Below are 18455 nucleotides of genomic sequence, written 5' to 3'. Positions count from 1 at the left end.
GATAAATATGATTGAGGCATTTTATTTTCATAAATATAGTCGTCAAGTGTTTAACATTGACGGAGTAAGTGACAGCAAAATGATGCTTGGTGTGATGAAACAGGCAGTGACTCTATATGTAAAGCTATAGCTAAGTCAGTGAAATTGGACACATGGCCCAGTTAGCGGAATTTCTTAATTAATAATACTGAAGATGTTAAAAAAAAACAAAAAACAAGAATTTTAACTGTAACGTTTTATAAAAGTGCGCCTAAAAATAAAGCAAAAACAATGGTGTGTTTTATATGGTTTTGTGAAAATGTATCTTGCAGTGTGGTGCCCTCGTGTGGTAGCTCGAAATATGATCAGGACCGCAAAAGTTTCAACATGGCTCCTTAGCAACCAGACGCTCCTGCCTGGACACAGACTGATGCCAAACATTATTGAACTCAGATGGGCCACATAGTTTGTGTTTGAGCAGAAGTCCGCTGGTATTATGTAATTCGCCGTGGAAAATTGTGTTAATTTTGTCTGCCATGCAAGGGTTAATTACAAATATTAATTTATCTTATTACCGCAATTCATGGCACTTAACTGACGTGAGCGAACAGTTCCAACATCTGCGCCTATCGTTAGCTAGCTGGTAAGTTAGCATGAATGTGTGGCGACATTCAGTGTGTGTGTTACCGGACTAACCTCAGCTAGCTGTTACCATACTTACCCTATCTGGCAGCTTAGAATAAAGCAGCATATATTCATTACAGACACATTAAATACTTTGCTTAGCGTTTTCTTAGCTGCAGTAAATTTCAAGGCAGAAAAGTTATGATGCAGAGTGAGAAACAAAAACACCGAGGTGATGAGGAGGTGGTCAAAGAACTGGTGAGTATGAAATTCACATTAATTTGGCTCAAAATGATCAATGGTATCTAGGTTTATGTCCAGTTTTAATACTTGTAACAGCTTCCAACACCTGATTAATCAAATGTTGCAATGCAACTCTATATAGCCTATATATATTTATTATTTTCACTGCCTTTTCTTTTTTCTTTCCAAATTATGATTCACATGAATTTTTTTCTCAACAGTGCATGGCCAATGGAGTGTCCTATGAAAAAATTGCACAAGAAGGAAGCAATGTCAGCTCCCTGGAGATCTTCTTCTCTGGTTTTCCCCGCATGGTTGGGCTTTCATTCTTCCCAGGGCTCTGCCAGCTTACCATAGTAGGACAGAATATAAAACACATTGAAGGACTTGAGTGCTGTCCTCTGCTTCGGGAGCTCTGGGTAGTCCAGTGCTATCTGACAGTAAGTTTGTTATGCTGGTAAGATTTCTATTAATCAATGCTGGCACTGCTGAAAACAATAATACAGTATGTAAGGCCTTGAATCATTACAGACCACTATGTTTTTTGTTGGAAGTGATTGCAATTTATTGTTTTATTGCAGAGGTTCTTAAACCTTACACACTGTTTAAATGTTCTCCCCTCTGGCATCTAATGACAACAAATCTTGCATGCATGGACCACCATTTATTTATCACAACCCATAGTTTAAGCAAAACAGTATACTGTATAAATGAATTGTACAACATATATGCCATATATGTTAAACAATAATGTATCGCATCTTATTTTGCAGGGAATATCAGGACTACAGACTTGTTCACAGCTAGAGAAACTTTACCTTTATGATAATCAGATCTGTGAAATAAAGAATTTAGAATTGCTGATCAACCTAGAAGTCTTGTGGCTCAACAACAACTGCATAACTCAGATACAGGTTTGAACTGTAAATTATGAACCTATCTATCTATCTATCTATCTATCTATCTATCTATCTATCTAGCTAGATATCTGATGCATGTTTATCATACAACATTCTACAATATGTGTTAACCTGTGTACTGTATTTCTGAATATCTATTGATTTGTCTCACAAATGTGGCATTTTTACACAATTTAGCATATCAGTAATCATGACTGTACATATTATGTCAAAGTAGCATGCTCCCATTATTGATCAGTTGTCTGTTATGTGCTTTTTTTCCTACAGGGCTTGAACACGCTTCAAAATCTCAAAGAACTCAACCTTGCTGACAACAATATTGAAAAGATTGGTAGGTTTTTCAGATTCCTCTGTATTTTCTGTGCCAAGTTTGATTTAGATTCCGTGAGCTGTTCGAAAAAGATAATCAAATCGTTTTTTAACTTCTTTTCAGGGTATAGCCTTGATCCTAATGTCAGCCTTCAGAATCTTAATCTGTCCGGGAACAAGATCAACTCCTTTAAGGTAAGATTAAAAACAGAATATGCTTTTGAAATTTCTTCTGTAAAAAGTTTTCCTACTTATTTGTAAAATCCTTGGTCTGAAAAGGGCTATTCCAAATTCTTATGAAATGTCGTCAGTTCAGATTTTCAATCAATTCTACAATGGGCTGGCTGCATAATACCTTCAATGAGGTACTGGGCAGGATCATTTCAATTTATGTCATTCAGGATTCAATGATATACATTCATGACTGCATCTATTAAAAAGAAATCTTAAAAGAGTATGTGGGTGTGGGTTTGTGTTAGTGAGTAGTACAATTACGACATATATACTGAGTTGTTCAAGGTCATTCTGACAAGTCTAGTTTTGATGGGATGATTAACACCTCGATCATATTCCTGCAATCCACTTTTTGTCCCAACCCAGCTTGGCTCTAAGGAATGCAATTTCTGTCATTCACTGCACAGATTTCCCAGTATATTGCAACTAGTGCGGAATCAAAGAAAAGGTCTTTGCTCCTTTATCATTACAATGTGACATTTCTTTTGAACTGATGTGCATGGGCAGTGTGCACAGTATGCTGTGCATGTGCACAGTATGGAAGGAAAAAAACAAGAATTTCCAAAAGAAGTGTTATTATTGCATCTGTCTAATATTTAAACTTCCAACAAGACTGGGGCTGCAGACAGTTCATTTAGCACTATGCACACATTTAATATTTATTTTTATCAGTAGGTAGAAGTTGCCATAATACATCTGATTTGTATATGGAAAGACTTTTGTGTACAGTAAAAACAGTAGTGTTTTTAGGGCACAACCTTGAGTCATAGAATAAAGATTCTATTGATGAACTTGCCTGTGTGTTCTGTTGTTGGTGGTGTAACAGGAGCTGACTCTGCTCGCCCGCTTACCCCATCTGAGAGAACTGGCACTGAAGGACCCCACCTCAACCCCAAACCCAGTGTGTCTGCTGTGTAACTACGCCACACACGTTCTTTACCACATGCCAGGCCTCCAGCGACTTGACACCTATGACGTCTCGAGCAAGCAAGTCAAGGAAGCAGCTGAGGTATTGAGAAGACCAGCAGGACCCCGGAGTTACACCAATTGTGCTCACCAGAGTCTCTGTTTGGCTCTTGAGAGGTTTCGAATTCTCTTGATTTATGTGGAATGCTAATGATTTGCTTTAAGTTCCTTTAAAAAAATCCTTAGCTAGCTTATATATATATATATATATATATAAATAAAGAATTACATCACAAATTTTTCTGTATTTGGTTGTTCTTCAGTGGAGTTACGAGTCAAATATTTAAATTCAAGACATCATTTCTTAATGCATTTCCTAAATTCAAAATTCTAGATGTCTCATGCATCACATATGCACATTTCCCTGTAATATAGCTTGACATAAATTAAATGTGCTTGGAAACCTTATTGAAATATTGAGTAACATAAAATGAGGTTTTGTAGATTTTAACAATAGCTGTCTATATAAAAAAGTATGTAATACTTTTGTTACATCTATGCGTTTTGTTTGCCTTTTTGCCCCTTCAAGTCCACAGTAATGAAGAAAATGATGTACTACAACATGCGTGTACACACTGCTCAGAGGAACCTGGCAGAGATCCGGCTCAGTCTGATAGAGAGGAAGAAAACTATGTTACAGTTGCCTGAAGAATGCATCAAAACACTCAATCATGCCCTCAAGAGTGTATGTACAATCCTTGAAACATTATTTTAAATTATTTTAGCAGCTGTAACGAGAACATTTATTTAGCTGTAATCTCCAGCTTCAGATTGTTGTTATTATACACAGTTAAGAGAACTGTTTTCATTTGGATGTATACCTAGCTTGAACGTGAGCTCTCCAAGGTGCGGGCTAGTTGTAAGAAGTCTGCCTGCACGTTGGAGGACGAATCGACCCACCTTGTTGAAGGTTCAGCCGACAGAAGTGACCCGACCACTGACATCAGTCGCGATCCTGCCATGGAGCACAAAATACTCAGCAAGATTGAAGCACTGAGGGAGAGACTGGTGCAATGGACAAGGAGGCTGAATGAGTCTGTATATTTAAATAAAATACAAAGAAAATGTTACAGTGCTTATAGAATTCAGTTTCATACTGTACAGCACACTCTTCATTTTCTACATTCAAGTGTCTGATTAAGAAACCGTCCTAATGTAAAAAAATAATGTTCCTTTTACTGTATTCAGGATTGAAGCTTGGTACGTGCAGGATTTGACGCAAGCCACGAACACGATAGAATATACTGTCAAGTTTCTGTTGATGGAGCTAGAAAGTGTTGGAAATATTCGTTTGGAAGAAGGCTGCTCCACAAACCCTTGGTAAGTACTTGGTATTATTAAATACAATTACAACCATCATGCAGTTTACAGTTACAGAGGACATCTCTCAACTCATAGTTTTTTATATTATGTACCCAACAGGTTTACTTCCTGTTGCAACCTCCTGCATTCCCGCTTCTCTCAATCAGACTTTAAGGTTCACAGCATCACTGGAATTAAGGTCAACAGAGTTGTCCACATCCACAACAGTGCTTTGAGGCTTTGTTTTGAGGACAAACTTCACACCCTTCAACCCAGTGAACAGTCTGCTATGTCTTCACAGTAAGTCATACCACACTGTAGTGAAATGTGATCATAATTGAGTTTTTACCAATTATTTATAGACATTTTAACCTTACTATTGTCTTCATTGTAACAGAAACAGCACCATCTACTATAAGAATTTGTTATCTACTTTAAACTTTTCAAGCAGGAATTACAGACGTCGGCTGGAGCACTTGTTCTACATAGCTGACCCTGAAAAAAATAGGGAGGAGGATATTTTGTGCATTCTAGAGGAAGGCTTCAAAACAGCTGAACAGTATAAGGTGTGTGTGCTTCTGTCCACATCCCCACAACAGTCACCCAGAGTTGATTCCTCTGAGCATTGAGAGAAAAATTTAAGATGGTAAATCATGGATTAGTCCCTTCACTACTTTGTGTACATAACACAACATCATTTGCAAAAATTAATTTCTATAAATTATGTTTTTTTATTAAGCAGAATGCAATGAATAATAGAAGGAGGGAAAAGTGAAGTGTGAAATTGTAACCTATCTGGGAATGGTCCCCCTTTTATGAAAATAAAGAACTAGACATGAGTGCTATACAACAGAACAGGATCTGTAATTGCTTATGTTGTTTTCATATTAACTTCAAATCATGCTGACTTTTACTATGTTAACTTTGAGCTAGGCCTCGGAAAGAGAGGGTGCGATACCTTTATCCAATAGCCTGAGTGTGACTGAACAGCCCAGAATTGAACACATACTGTGCCAGGTCGGCCAAGGTGATTCCAAGCACAGTATGGACACAATCCCTTTCAGGCACGGTAAGTTAGTGTTGCTCATAGCATTATATTCCCGTTAGCTTAGATGTTTTTTTTTTCTTCTAAAATGCTAATGTTTTTTGCCTGTAGGTCAGATTATTGTTTCCAAAGTGTTTGTGGGACACAGCACTCCCATCCGAGAGGGAGACCCGTTGGACAGAAGCAGATATCCCAGAGCCTACTCTGTATATCGCAATGTGGACACTAAGCACAGAACTGCAATAAGTGAAGGTACGTGCTATATCAAATAAAACAACAATTTTTCAGTCAGAATTTGTAAAATTGCATTGCATGTCTGTGTGTGTTTTTATTCAGAGAGACCCCACTCCACAAAAACACACACTGGTCCTGAGTGCACTCCCAGACGAAGACAGTGGTTTGTGTTTGACCATGAGCTTGTCCTGCCTGAGTACATCATTTATTTTGAATACATCACAAGGGTAAGTAATTCATTGATTTTGGTATTGTTTGATAACATATCACATGCTACAAGAGTCATTAGTAATTTTTGGACCAGTTCTGTTCTACCTCGAAATGCTTTTCAGTTTTTTTTCAGTTCAAAGGGAATCTTGTCTTACTGTTATACATATGATATTATATTTTAAATCTTCTTTTCTGGATTTTCATGCTGTTTCTAGGATGAAGAGAAACCACGCACAGGCAGAGATGGTACTCCGTCCAACGATATCATCCTAGACAGGGAAGTCCTCAACATGGAACCTGTGCTGAAACCACAGCCCAAGTTGTTGAGCTTGGATGACAAAATTCTGCTTAATGTGGCCAGAGCCAATGTCCTCAGTCAAATCACTGTAAGTATTCAAATGGCAACTTGAGTTTTGAAGCCATTTCATACACTCACAATAATTGTCAATGTATTGAACCTCTAGGTGCTGAACCTTCATGGCAACAGTCTGAGTAAAATAAAGGAGGTTTCCCGCCTCACAGGTCTGCGGCATCTTACCATCAGCTTCAATGAGTTCACACACCTGGATGACATTTCTCACATGGTAAAAGTGACAATAGAAAATATTATACTATTATTAAGGTTAAACTAATCAGCCTGTCTGAAATCATTAGAAAGAATTTTCTTTTCTTTTTTATTTTTTTTTAAAAATATTTTTATTTGCAAAAAAGAACAGCAATTGGTTACAGACATTTGGCAACAAACATTTTGTTTTTTGCTCCCCCCACCCCCCACATACTGCCTATGCAAATAATAGTTATACAGGGGAAAAAAAGTAAAGTAAAAGTACTTATTTCCAACATATATATGCAGGGTATTGTACCAAGTAGGCGATAAAGTAAATAAAAACACATAAAATAAAAATATATATTAAAATAAAGTAATAATATAAAAAATATATATATAAACAAATAAAAATACATGTTGTGTCTGTGGATGCACAAGTATATAGGCTAATTTGCCATCAGCCTTTATCATTATACTCCAGTATGCTGAGAGCTCAAACAATGGAGCAGGGTTAGTTATGGAGGATGCAGTTCCTACTTAATTTTCGGGAAGAGTCTTGAGCCTTTCAAAAATAAAACACAAAAGCATCCCATCTCTTATGGAAGATCATGGACAGCCTCGCCTTAGAATAATGTGCACGATGAAGAACCTTAAATTTAATTAAACCAAGGCGAGCACATTATGTTGACCCATTTACCCTACCCAAGGCATTATTCCATATTTCATCAGATATAACTATTCCAAACTCTTCAGCCCAGTCTGCTCCGATCTTATTAAGTGATAAATCACTAAGAGACATGATAGTGTTATATAGCCATGAGGTAAAAGCAGTGGGCTAAGAGGACAACCCTGCCGCGTAACCCTTGACAGGGGGAAGGGCTTGGAACATAGTTTATTAGTCATTACCGATGCTTTAGGTGAGGCATATAACAAGCGAATCCATGATACAAATGTTGGTCCAAATCCAAATTTTTTCAATACCAAAAACAAATATGGCCACTCAACTCAGTCAAACGCCTTCTCCGCATCCAAGGAAATCTCCACCTCTGGAGTCTCAGAGGATGCCGAGGAGTGAATGACACCAAGGAGCCTGCGTATATTGGTAAAAGAATGACGACCTTTAATAAAGCCAGTTTGATCCATAGAAATGATGTCTGTCATAACAATGTCTAATCTAGTGGCGAGAAATTTGGCCAATATTTTTACATCGGCATTCATATCAGCCGATAGGAGCTACATGATGTTGCATCTTTTCCAGGCTTCAATAAAAGCGTAATAGTAGCCTCTGTGAGTTTTTGCGGCCCCCTGATCCAGAGAATGTTCAAACATTTCAAGGAGAAGAAGAGCTAGCTTGGAAAAAAGTGGCCTTGCCACTTTGCATTGCTGCAATTGAGTTGGTAAGCTCCTTTGGCATAATGGGTTCCTCCAAATATTTGAAAGCAGCATTTTCATAGTAACTTGCCTCTAATATTGAATGAAATTTGGTAGTATAATACGGAGAGACTGTGTAGTGGACCATAGCATAGAGTGGAGACCTGTAACATCTATTGTCTCTGTTACCTAAATAACAGCCAAACCTTGAGTTTTTGGACGCTAGCTATAATCACCTAGTGACCCTAGAGGGGCTGAGGAGGTTGGGACAGCTCAAACAGCTCGACCTGCGCTGGAACAAGTTAACCAATGCCAGAGAGGATACGGCTGTGCTGAGAAAACACACACCTGCTCTGCTGAAGCTTGACACCCGGTACAATCCCTGGAACAGGGTGCGTGCTACTATCAAATAAAATCTAATGAAATATGCTGTACATGGAACGATGAAGGGGGTATGCAGTGAAGCTGTTGCCTTTTTTTTTCAGTCCAAAGCAGTCAGAATGACCATACTGGGCCGTCTAACTACCCTCACACACCTGGATGATGTAATGGTAGCAGAGGAGGAGGCTGCTTATGCTATTCAGATGGCTGCTGGATCTAAAATTAACCAGGTTGAGATCTTACAGATATCATTGGTTGCTGTTTTTTGTCAATGTTGATTTATTAAGTAAAAAAAGAAGAAGGAAAGATGCAGTGAGTATGTGCATTTCAGGATGTACTGTAATTCAATCAGACCTGTTGACACTCTGCTTGCAGGCATCTCTTCAGGCTTGCTCGCGTACCGAGAGTGAGCGACCCCGCAGTCTCAGCCTGCTGTCAACAGCCCAGCTCCTATGTCTTCTCAGCCCTGCACCCTGGGGCCTCTACCGAGAGCTGGAGCTAGACTGGACTGCAAAGGTGAGCTACAGGCATGCAGATTTCTCCCCAAAGGTGTGATTTCTAAAAGTGCATTTGTGAATTCTTTAAGAAAATGCTTCCTTTAGGGAGTGACCAGGCTGCAAGATGTTGATACTGTGGCAATTATAAATTTAAATTGTAATACATGTTTAACGACTGTAATAATTTAAACATTTTGTTATATGTTTGTGGCCCTAAATATTTCCCAGATCACTGCCCTAAACCTTGACAGCCAGAGGATTTCCAAACTGATCAATCTGAATAAGCTGGTCAACCTTCGCTGGGCTTCCTTTAATGATAATGACATTTCTAAAGTGGAGGGTCTTGACAGCTGCTTGCAGCTGGAGGAGCTTTCCCTCAATAACAACAGCATAAGCACACTCAATGGTTAGTCACACATTCAACTTGACAATGAAGTTGGAAATACAGCATTAAGATATTCCTAAAAAAATAGGTTGCTTCTTATTCAAGTCTTACTGTATACGCCGACCCATAGCACAGTAGCCATCCTTATTAATGTTTCTGTCTTTGCTATCTGTTTCTTCAGGCCTATCAAAACTGCATTGCCTAAATAAACTGAGTGTAAATTGGAATCAGTTGTCTAGTCTGGATGCCTCAGTCCTAGATCAGCTGCCCAACCTGACCTTTCTGTCTATGGAGAACAACTGTATCAGTTCCCTGCATGGCATCCAGAGAGTTCGCTCCCTTCTTGAGCTCTACATCGGCAGCAACCAAATTTCTACCTCACGAGACATCTACTATCTGAAGGCAAGCAGGAGAGAAATAAGGACCATAGGTTTCAGATTTCCCCACCATTTTCCATGCGTGTTGTCGGAGCTCATTTGTTCCTCTTTCTTTACAGGGATTGACAAACCTCATTATTCTGGATCTTTATGGGAATCCTTTAGTGGAGAAACTGGAAAACTATCGAATTTATGTGGTGTTCCACCTACCCTCCTTAAAAGCTCTGGATGGCATTGCGGTGGTATGTACCTACAACGGCAACCAGTCAAACCTTCCAGATATTGTAGCGATGATGACATAATTATATCCAGTGTTTTGGATTTGCTGTTGTTTTCTATAGGAGGTAACTGAATGTGAAAGTGCAAAGGATATGTTTGGAGGAAGACTAACACCTGACATGGTAGCAGAGAAGCTCGGCCACTCAAACTACACAGACATCACCTACCTCACTCTGCAGTCCTGCTCCATTAGGTAATAGACTGGCTATAAAGACAGTTAACCACAACACACGTCCAAAAATTAGCATGACTATAGTGATTTACTTACTTTGAAAGGGCTAATATAATGTGTTTTTTTCTCTCCCACAGGATGGTTGACCTGTCTCCAGCAGACTTGTTCTGTAGCCTGCGCAGTGTCAACTTAGACCACAACAACCTCACCTCTTTCTCAGGCCTCATTTATCTGCCCAACATCAAAGTACAAATTACACTGAATATCAAAAAACGACTTGGCTTGAAATGCACTTGAGCCGTGGACAAATAAATTATTTCCAGTGTCTTCTTTACAGGCTCTGTGTCTGAACTACAACCACATTGAGTCCATCCTGCCCAGACAGAAGACTCAGGCTCCTCTGACAAACAGACAGATACTATACAGCAAGGTTCACTCCAGTGGTTACGGCCAACAGAGCCCGTCCAAAAGCAAAGGGTAACACAATTCTTATTGCAGTAATTCATGTATTTTTTACATTTTATAATGTTAGAGTTTCCAGGTGTGAAGTATGAACTTCAACTGAATGTGTAGACAGTAACCATTAGGGGGCAGCACTGACCATCCAATGTATGAAGTGTGTCTTGACAGTTGTATCAGATTTTGTCACAGTTGTTGCCTTTAATCCTTAATAAAATCTAGTTATAAACACAGTTTTAAGATGTTGTAATTTCATTCAAAATAAGTTAATATTTATTCTCTCTAAAGACAGTATCCCTAAAATAAACTAAATATTTAAATCTTGGTTTATATATTTTACATGTCAGTATATTGTGGGAATAACGATATGATCTTCCAATCACATTTTCCGTTCATTCAGTACATAACCAGTGCTGTGACCACACATGGTTTTGTTTGCCCTGTGATTGCCTTAAGGTGGTCTGCCCCTGTGAGGTCTGACCAGTCAAATGAGGCAGCAGGAGGGAGAAAGAGATGTTCATTTAACCGCAGAGGTTCTTTCTGTGACTTTGTTTAAGGGAAACTGGGCCCACTGGCAGTCTGGAGCCACTGATGGGCAGCCTGGAGGTGCTGCATTTGAGTCACAATGGCATCTCCAATATGACCAATCTGCAGCTCAGCAGGCTCACCAATCTTAAAGCACTCTTCCTTCAAGGTATGTATAGTTGATGTGCCACCCCTAACTCACAAAGCCTGATAAAAGTGCAGTGTATAGAGCCTGTGAAAAGGCAAGCACTGAGAGCAAAGTCTCCCATAGACCACAGGCCAGGTGGGAGATGAGACCTGAAGAAAAGAACGACTGACTTTCTTTTCAACCACTTTTGTTGGCTTTTGATTGAGTTTTGCTTTGTTAAGGGTGATTTGTCCAACAAAACCAACCTTACTTGTCCATTCTTCCTTTTTTTGCTTAGAAACCTTTCGAAGCTATGCTTTTTACACTAGGGGCACCCAACAAATACCCAACAAATCTTTATGTTGCCTTTAAATGCTGCTTTTTGTATTGTTTAGGGTGTTCAATATACTCTCTTATTGTGTCTATAGAAATAGTAGACTATTGTTTGAGATATCTTTCTATTGTTTTGATGAGGCTTTCTCTCTCCCTAGCTAATGAGATCAGCCAGGTGGAAGGATTGGAGGGGCTTCACCAGCTCAGAGAGCTTGTGTTAGACAGGAACCGGATCAAAGCTCTGGCCGATAACTCTTTCATAGCCCAGAATGTCCTGCTAGAACTGCACCTAGCAGAAAACCGGATCCGGGAGCTCAACCATCTAGATCCTTTGACTGAGCTCCGCAAGCTCTTTCTTGGCATGAACAAGCTGCAGGTATTTTCCTCCAGCAGCAGTAGTCTCCTCACATGCTGGATATTTTAATGTTTATATTCAGATTTTTAATAAAACTGCATATTCAGATTTGTATTAAAACTGCCAAACAGTGATTTCCTGAGGTGACCACCAAGGTCACAGTAAGCTTCTGTGAACGTTTTCATTTACCACCACATATTACTGATTGGTTCATATAAAAAATGTGTCAGATGTTTAAGAATGTATTTTATTCTACGTGCAGCTGTATTACTTTTCCCTCCATTTGCAAAGCTAGACATGAAATATAGTAATCATGAGTCATTACCACCCCACTGTGGCATGCGAGGGGTAGCATTAAGGAGAATCAAGATTGATTGAAGGTCAGGGCCGTGTGTATGAAGATAGAGGGGAACAATCAGGACAACGTGTAATCAGCTACTCAGTCTTCATCTGCTTCTCACCCGGGGCGAGTGATTTGCTGTGTATGTGTTGGTGCACAGTTCCTTCACATCCTTAATGTTTCCATGCATTCAATTAAGACATAAAATACAGCAATCCTCCCAGTGCAACAGTTCTCACAGTGGGGGTGTCTTTGAATCACGTCCAAGTGCAACCGTAAACCTGGGAATGAGAGAAAACACCCCATACCCTGTTGCGTGCCCAAACTCTCATGAGATTAATGAGAGCTCACACATGTAATCTCTCCCATCAGCTGCTTCTATCCTCCCTACACCAAAATTATGGCGGGTTCAGCTCTGATGCATATCTCTCCATTATCAACACACAGTAGGCTACAACCAGTGGGAAAGAAGAGTGAAATGAGGGGGTAGTGTATGAAAAATAATTGAATATAATCCTTTGTTTCTTTATTTTTTCTAGGACATCACAGAGCTTGACAAACTAGAAGTTCTTCCTTCGCTGACAGAGCTCTCTGTAGTTGGCAATCCTGTAAGTGTTACAAGTGTTTGTGCATTAAACACAAGGTGATCAAGGTGATGTGAAAAAATATTATCCAAGTTTGTTTTCCTATTATAAGCTTTGCCCAGTGATGTGAATCCACTAGCTGCCAGTCACAGGCGACTTTGAACTCTTTCACTCGCAAACAAATTATCAAAAGCACGCTCACAGGCTCAATTTTCCACTTGCACAATCCACAACACTATCGCAGTGTAACTCTATGGTTCCAAATTAAGCGATTACATGATGGACCATCTGCTGTGCCTCAAACTGGCCAGCATCAGAGACAAATCCGTTGTACAAATGGCAGGGCGCTATTGGCCCGGTTACATCACCCATCTGGAGCTCATGGATCAGGCCTGAGCAGAGCTTGCAGCCTGGGGCCTCCCTTTCGTCCATGGGGCAATGCTCAGCTGTAGTAGCCTCTATACTACTGGACCCCATCCCCCTTCTCTTCCCATAGGGGGGGTTAATCCTGCCAGGGGGTAGAAGCCAACAGCCACCCTGGAGACAATACCTCCTGTTGTTGACAGCATGAGATTGCTACCTCACCCATGTCCCTGAGCCAACGTCTGTCTCCTCCTCTGCACTGGACATCCATTGGCACACACTCGCAACTTAATCACAGCAGCAGGGTCCTATAGGAACATTAAGTTCTGTGACTGGACAGGCTGAGTTTGTGAGGCTGCCCTCAGCTGGGAGCTATCTGCTGCTGTCAGCTGGGTCACTGGAATAGCTGTTGGGAACATGATAACTATGGGACCCACATAGCATCATATTTATCCCAGATGTCTCAGGGCAGGCTTCACTGTTGCATCACAGTTAAAATTGCTGGACTCAATATCATTTATTATTGCATTGTTTTATCAAACAGGTGCTTTTCTTTCTTCCAGGTGGCCAAAAATTCTCTCCACAGGCAAGCAGTAGTGCTCCGTCTGTCCCAGTTGCAGGTCCTGGACGGAGTGATGGTCACCCTGGAGGAGAGGACCAGGGCTGAACTCCTCACTGCTGATCCATCAGTGAGAGCTGCACACAATATGCATACTCACACAGAAACACTCACACACATACAGGGTCGTAGCTAGCATTGAGGACCCAAAGTATTTGTAGTATTGCATTTTTTTGTTTAAATTTGACTAATTTAAGGACAACAAAATAATTAAACTAAGGCTTCAGCATTTATCCCCCATACCTTATAGTCCTGGTAATGTGGAGAAGGCTTTGAAACACACTTTATACCTTCAGGTTGGGACATTTGTGCTGAGGAGAGAGTTGGAGGGACATGTGACCTCTGTTTATGACATGTTTGTAGGATTAGGAATAAGGTTAGTTTGCAGGAAAGGAATCTTTCATTCCAACACTCTCTCACTCTACTTCCCTCTTTGTATGAACTAAAACCTTGTGTGTGTAAAAAGCTTATAATCGGCCTTATCAGGTAAAATGCAGTCCAACTGAAAAATCTAAATGTCAACAACCAAATCGCAGCCAGCAAAAAAGAAAAGAAAGCCTGGATCAAACTCTTTCAGTCTGACTGATTTAATGTTCATGTGATGAGAGACCAAGGCAGTAATTCTCCTGCAGCTCTGAATTAAATGTAGCCTAAGCCTGCTGGCATCATCCTGCTGATTAGATGAAATGTGCCTGGCCGATAATGCACCAGTGGATTTACCCCCTAATAGCCAGGTCAACACGACCCCCTCTGCTTGTTAATTGTAGATGTGGAAATGGCAGAGCAGAAATCCTGGGTTTTCTCATTAAAAACACAAACTCAAACCTCCCCCTATTGACTCTCCGAACTGCCATCTCGGGTTGTCACTGTCAATTTATGCATGTGCCTCTGCTTTTGTTTGAATTTGAACATTGTTATTGATGAGTAGTAATTACTATTCCCCTATAAGATGCTTATATATGTGGAACAATAAGCAATCTAATCACCATGGTGTGGACACACTGCAGTGACAGTAGTGGTTATAGGAAGGTAGAGAAAAGAGAAACTGTTACAGGGTTTGGATGCAAATGTCAGTAGGTCAAAGACATTGAGTTGGCCCTAGGATCACACATTATCTGAACATCTGCTGTGTTTTTTAACGTAATCCTGTCCTGGAGTGTTACTTCTGTCTTTCTTATGCTCCCTATTTAATATTTATCTTATAGCCATGCTCCCAATGCCCTGGATCTTCTCTTCCTACCACTGAAATAAACCTACCGGGACTGCTACCCCTCATGCCTCGAAACACCCCACTAAGAGGAATGACTATGAGTGGAGGACTACAGAACTTTTTGCATGGGCATGACATCCTGCCAAGTGACGAGGCCCAATCTCATTACACTTACAAGCGTATGACATTTCTCCTCTTGAAGATCATTTGTTTCTTGATGAATATGAATGTGCATAACAACAAGCTTTAGATCAACACAGTCTGTTGTTTAAGTTCTAAATAGTAATAATGATGTACTTTCTAGTATAATGATATTCCAGAAAACTGCACTTTGTAAGTTGACCACTGTTTTGACACTCCTTATTCTGGCTCTTTATAAATTCCCAATTCAGACAAGAAGCACAAGCCTGGTAATGCTGTTCGTAGCAGCCAAGCTGACATTCCCTTTAGACACATTCGAAGAACAGGAAGCAACCTGCCAACCACAGGTCTCCTTCATGATGGGAACAGAGTCATCATCACTTATCCCAGCCAGGAGCAAGACAACAGGTTAGTAAATCCAAAATTCAAGAGATATGATTATGCTTCTTTAAAATGTGAGAGATCTGTTTAAAAGATAATAGAATACTCTTTGACTTTTTCCTTGCGCTTGTTATTTTCCAGATTTCCAAATGGTGGCAAACCTCCACCCATGTAGCAGCCAGAAGAGATGGAGCATACACTGGTGAAAGGTGAACAGATGCGACAGCCATGACTGTGTTGTGGTCATATATCATATTTTAGGGTATTTTAGGGCATCATATCTAAAAGGTGGTGTTTTTGTGCCTTAATGTATATGAGCATCTGCATACAATTGCATATTTAATGAGGAAAAAGTCAGAACATAGGGCAATTCAAGTGCCTTTGTTTTTTTTGACATGGCGATAAATAACTTTCTGTAAACATTTTCTTTTATTTATTTTGCTGTTTACATATCAATAAATCACCTTTGCCACTCTTTGAATTATAGTTTTTAGGCTAATTGAAGGTTGCATGAAGTGCATCCCTTTCAAATGCATTTATAATGACTGTGACCTTATTTTTCATCCACATATGTGGTTCACTAACCATGGTAATCTGAGGATGAGAGGTTTTGGTGTCATTTCTGCTGCTATCCCATCCTTGGCCCCAAACAAGTGAAAAAAACACCCACAGATGTAAGAGCGTGTGTGACTGGCATGCTGCTTCCATGGGGTCAAATGCATCCCCAACAAGTGGATAATCCATCTTTAGCACACCTCTCTGTGGACAATAATCTGCAGTCACTCAGATAAAAATGTAATCTTGAATAAGGTCCAAAATGGATTTCAGAGATTGTCAGTTTCATCATGTTAGCCTCTTTTCGAAAAGCCCACCACAGTTTTGACTAATAGGCAAATCTCGTGTGTAACTGGAAATGAATCTGCTCTACTTGATATTTATGATGTCAGTTCTGCTGAACATGTGATTATAATCCTCCCTGTCTTCCTGTCAGTTTAGTCTAGGAGTCCTGTAGTTAACAAAAACACCAGTCTGAGCCTTAAATGAGGAGGATACAGCCTATATTATGTGATCTAAAACCTTTTCATTCTGGGAACTCTAAAGACAAGGCAAACTAATAATTGTATGATAAAAACTTCTGTGTGAAAATATTTAGATAGGGCATATGTTTCCATCAAACAACCTCGGCATAAATGTTATAGCAGAGAAAGAACACCATGCTCACTGTCATTGTGCAGACCTTTTGTTATCTTTCTCAACATCTTCTTGTAAAGTTAAATTATTTTTTTTATTGAACTTGAGACCTGTACGTTTTCATAATACATACCCCTTAAAAAACACAACAAGTATAATTAAGTTGGGACCCAGGTTTGGGAAATATATGCCTAAATTGTAAAGAAAAGCAAAGAGTTAATTTTTACCAAGATCACTCTTCTCAAAGGACATTACTTTAAAACCATTGACGCCAGAAGCAGCAACATTTTCTGTCATGTTTCTTCCACCAACCTGAACTCTGGGCTTTATGGATCAGTGGTGGTAATGTCACCACTAGGTGTCCTTAGAGCTCCATTAACGCCCCCTGTACAACACTGCTAATCAGTCCTCAATGAATTTACCACTTGCCCCATAAGGAGTAGTTTATCGGATACCATACGTGTGTGGATGCTTTAGTTTTGTGTTCCTTGCCTGTGTGGCCTTTGCTGAACATGTGAGGCAACAGCCAGCCCTAGGCAGCAAAAGTGAAAAGCTCTCCCCAAACAAGCTCCTCTAATGCATGTATTTAACTTCACTTAATTTGAGTTAATTTCCAGCATTAAGCGGGGCTAATGACAGCAAGTGCAAGTGAGTGCACTGTCATTACCTTGCTCTGTCTGACATCAAATGGCAGCTGATGGACTCACAATAAAAAAGAAAAAAACCTCTAATGCACAGATTTGGGGTCTCAGTAAGAGCTCACTAATGCATAAGGTATTGCAAAGGATAATTACACATTTTATATTTGTGTACAGTATGTGTAATATGGATATGTTAGAAATATAACTGTTTTAATGCAATTGTATGTCTGTGTATAGTGTTTATAGTGAGCATAAGACTTCATACAGTATGTTGAAGTTTGCATATCTGTCAGTATTTTTAACATTAAAATGACATTAGCATAAAGATTGTGAATAATTCATCAGTCCTGAGTGAACCCAGATGCACTGCTCTCTCTGTCTATCTCTCTCCCTCTCTTCGCTCCTCCATGTGAGTAGACCACATGGTTCGTAGCTGGTTTAATGGGATGGAATGTGACAGGTTATGTTTTCATCTGCCTGATATGGAGCCTGGCTCAGGCGGGGAGGGGGAGAAAGAGAAAGACAGAGAGAGGGTGGAGAGGGGAAAGTGAGTTGGTCTCTACAGTTGTAGTCTGGATTCATAATTAGACATGTTTGTGCTTGTCGTGAATCAGTTATAGATGATGCTCTTTCTCCCATCCCCACTAACACACACACACACATACACACACACACACACACACACACACACACACACACACACACACATACACACACACACACACACACACACACACACACACACACACACACTGAAAAACACATGCTCTGTATGGGGCCATTACTTTTGGTCCACTAACTCTCTACATTTGCTGTGTCTGTGCATTCAGAGCACCATTAGTCCAAGACTCTGTGAATAATTGCTGAATGGACCATGTTTTCACTGCTATCAGGTTCCAGTGTTGGTTGATGTTGTGGAGTGAGAGGGATGAGGACATTTATTGATGTTTGATGCTGAAAATAATGCCGCATCTTGTGCAATGCTCATTGAAGTATTATGCGCCAAATGTGTAATGGATAAACAACATTAAACTCCACGTGCATTACTTATTTACCAGCTTGTATTAACTTAAGACGTGCTTTGGTAAAGGTTACAATTACACCAACATCG

At 39.9% G+C, this 18455-nt stretch overlaps 1 protein-coding gene across 3 annotated transcripts; it reads left to right on the top strand.

Annotated features, from left to right (window-relative positions):
* Window positions 1-16: 16 nt before the first annotated feature.
* On the top strand, window positions 17-17411 carry lrrc9 (leucine rich repeat containing 9). Of its 3 annotated transcripts, none has more exons than XM_031279142.2 (32): window positions 17-861; window positions 1068-1286; window positions 1620-1760; window positions 2034-2097; window positions 2200-2270; window positions 3136-3318; window positions 3805-3960; window positions 4101-4309; window positions 4464-4595; window positions 4698-4877; window positions 5029-5143; window positions 5511-5646; window positions 5734-5874; window positions 5959-6083; window positions 6282-6452; window positions 6531-6650; window positions 8185-8376; window positions 8470-8595; window positions 8741-8881; window positions 9091-9268; window positions 9429-9649; window positions 9744-9866; window positions 9966-10096; window positions 10213-10321; window positions 10413-10552; window positions 11092-11228; window positions 11678-11895; window positions 12754-12822; window positions 13725-13850; window positions 14986-15169; window positions 15383-15539; window positions 15654-17411. In XM_031279142.2, exons 1-32 carry the CDS (start codon window positions 805-807, stop codon window positions 15685-15687), a joined length of 4506 nt encoding a protein of 1501 aa, XP_031135002.1. In that variant the 5' UTR covers window positions 17-804; the 3' UTR covers window positions 15688-17411. The 3 variants fall into 3 exon arrangements, with proteins under 3 accessions (XP_031135002.1, XP_031135001.1, XP_031135000.1); XM_031279141.2 differs by having other exon boundaries at window positions 8185-8381; window positions 8472-8595; XM_031279140.2 differs by having other exon boundaries at window positions 5026-5143.
* The last annotated feature ends 1044 nt before the right edge of the window (window positions 17412-18455 follow it).

This window comes from Sander lucioperca, chromosome 18, assembly GCF_008315115.2.
Source record: "Sander lucioperca isolate FBNREF2018 chromosome 18, SLUC_FBN_1.2, whole genome shotgun sequence".
NCBI classification, from domain to species: domain Eukaryota; kingdom Metazoa; phylum Chordata; class Actinopteri; order Perciformes; family Percidae; genus Sander; species Sander lucioperca.
The sequence above is the reverse complement of the archived record's forward strand: the minus strand, read 5'-3'. Positions and strand labels throughout refer to the sequence as shown.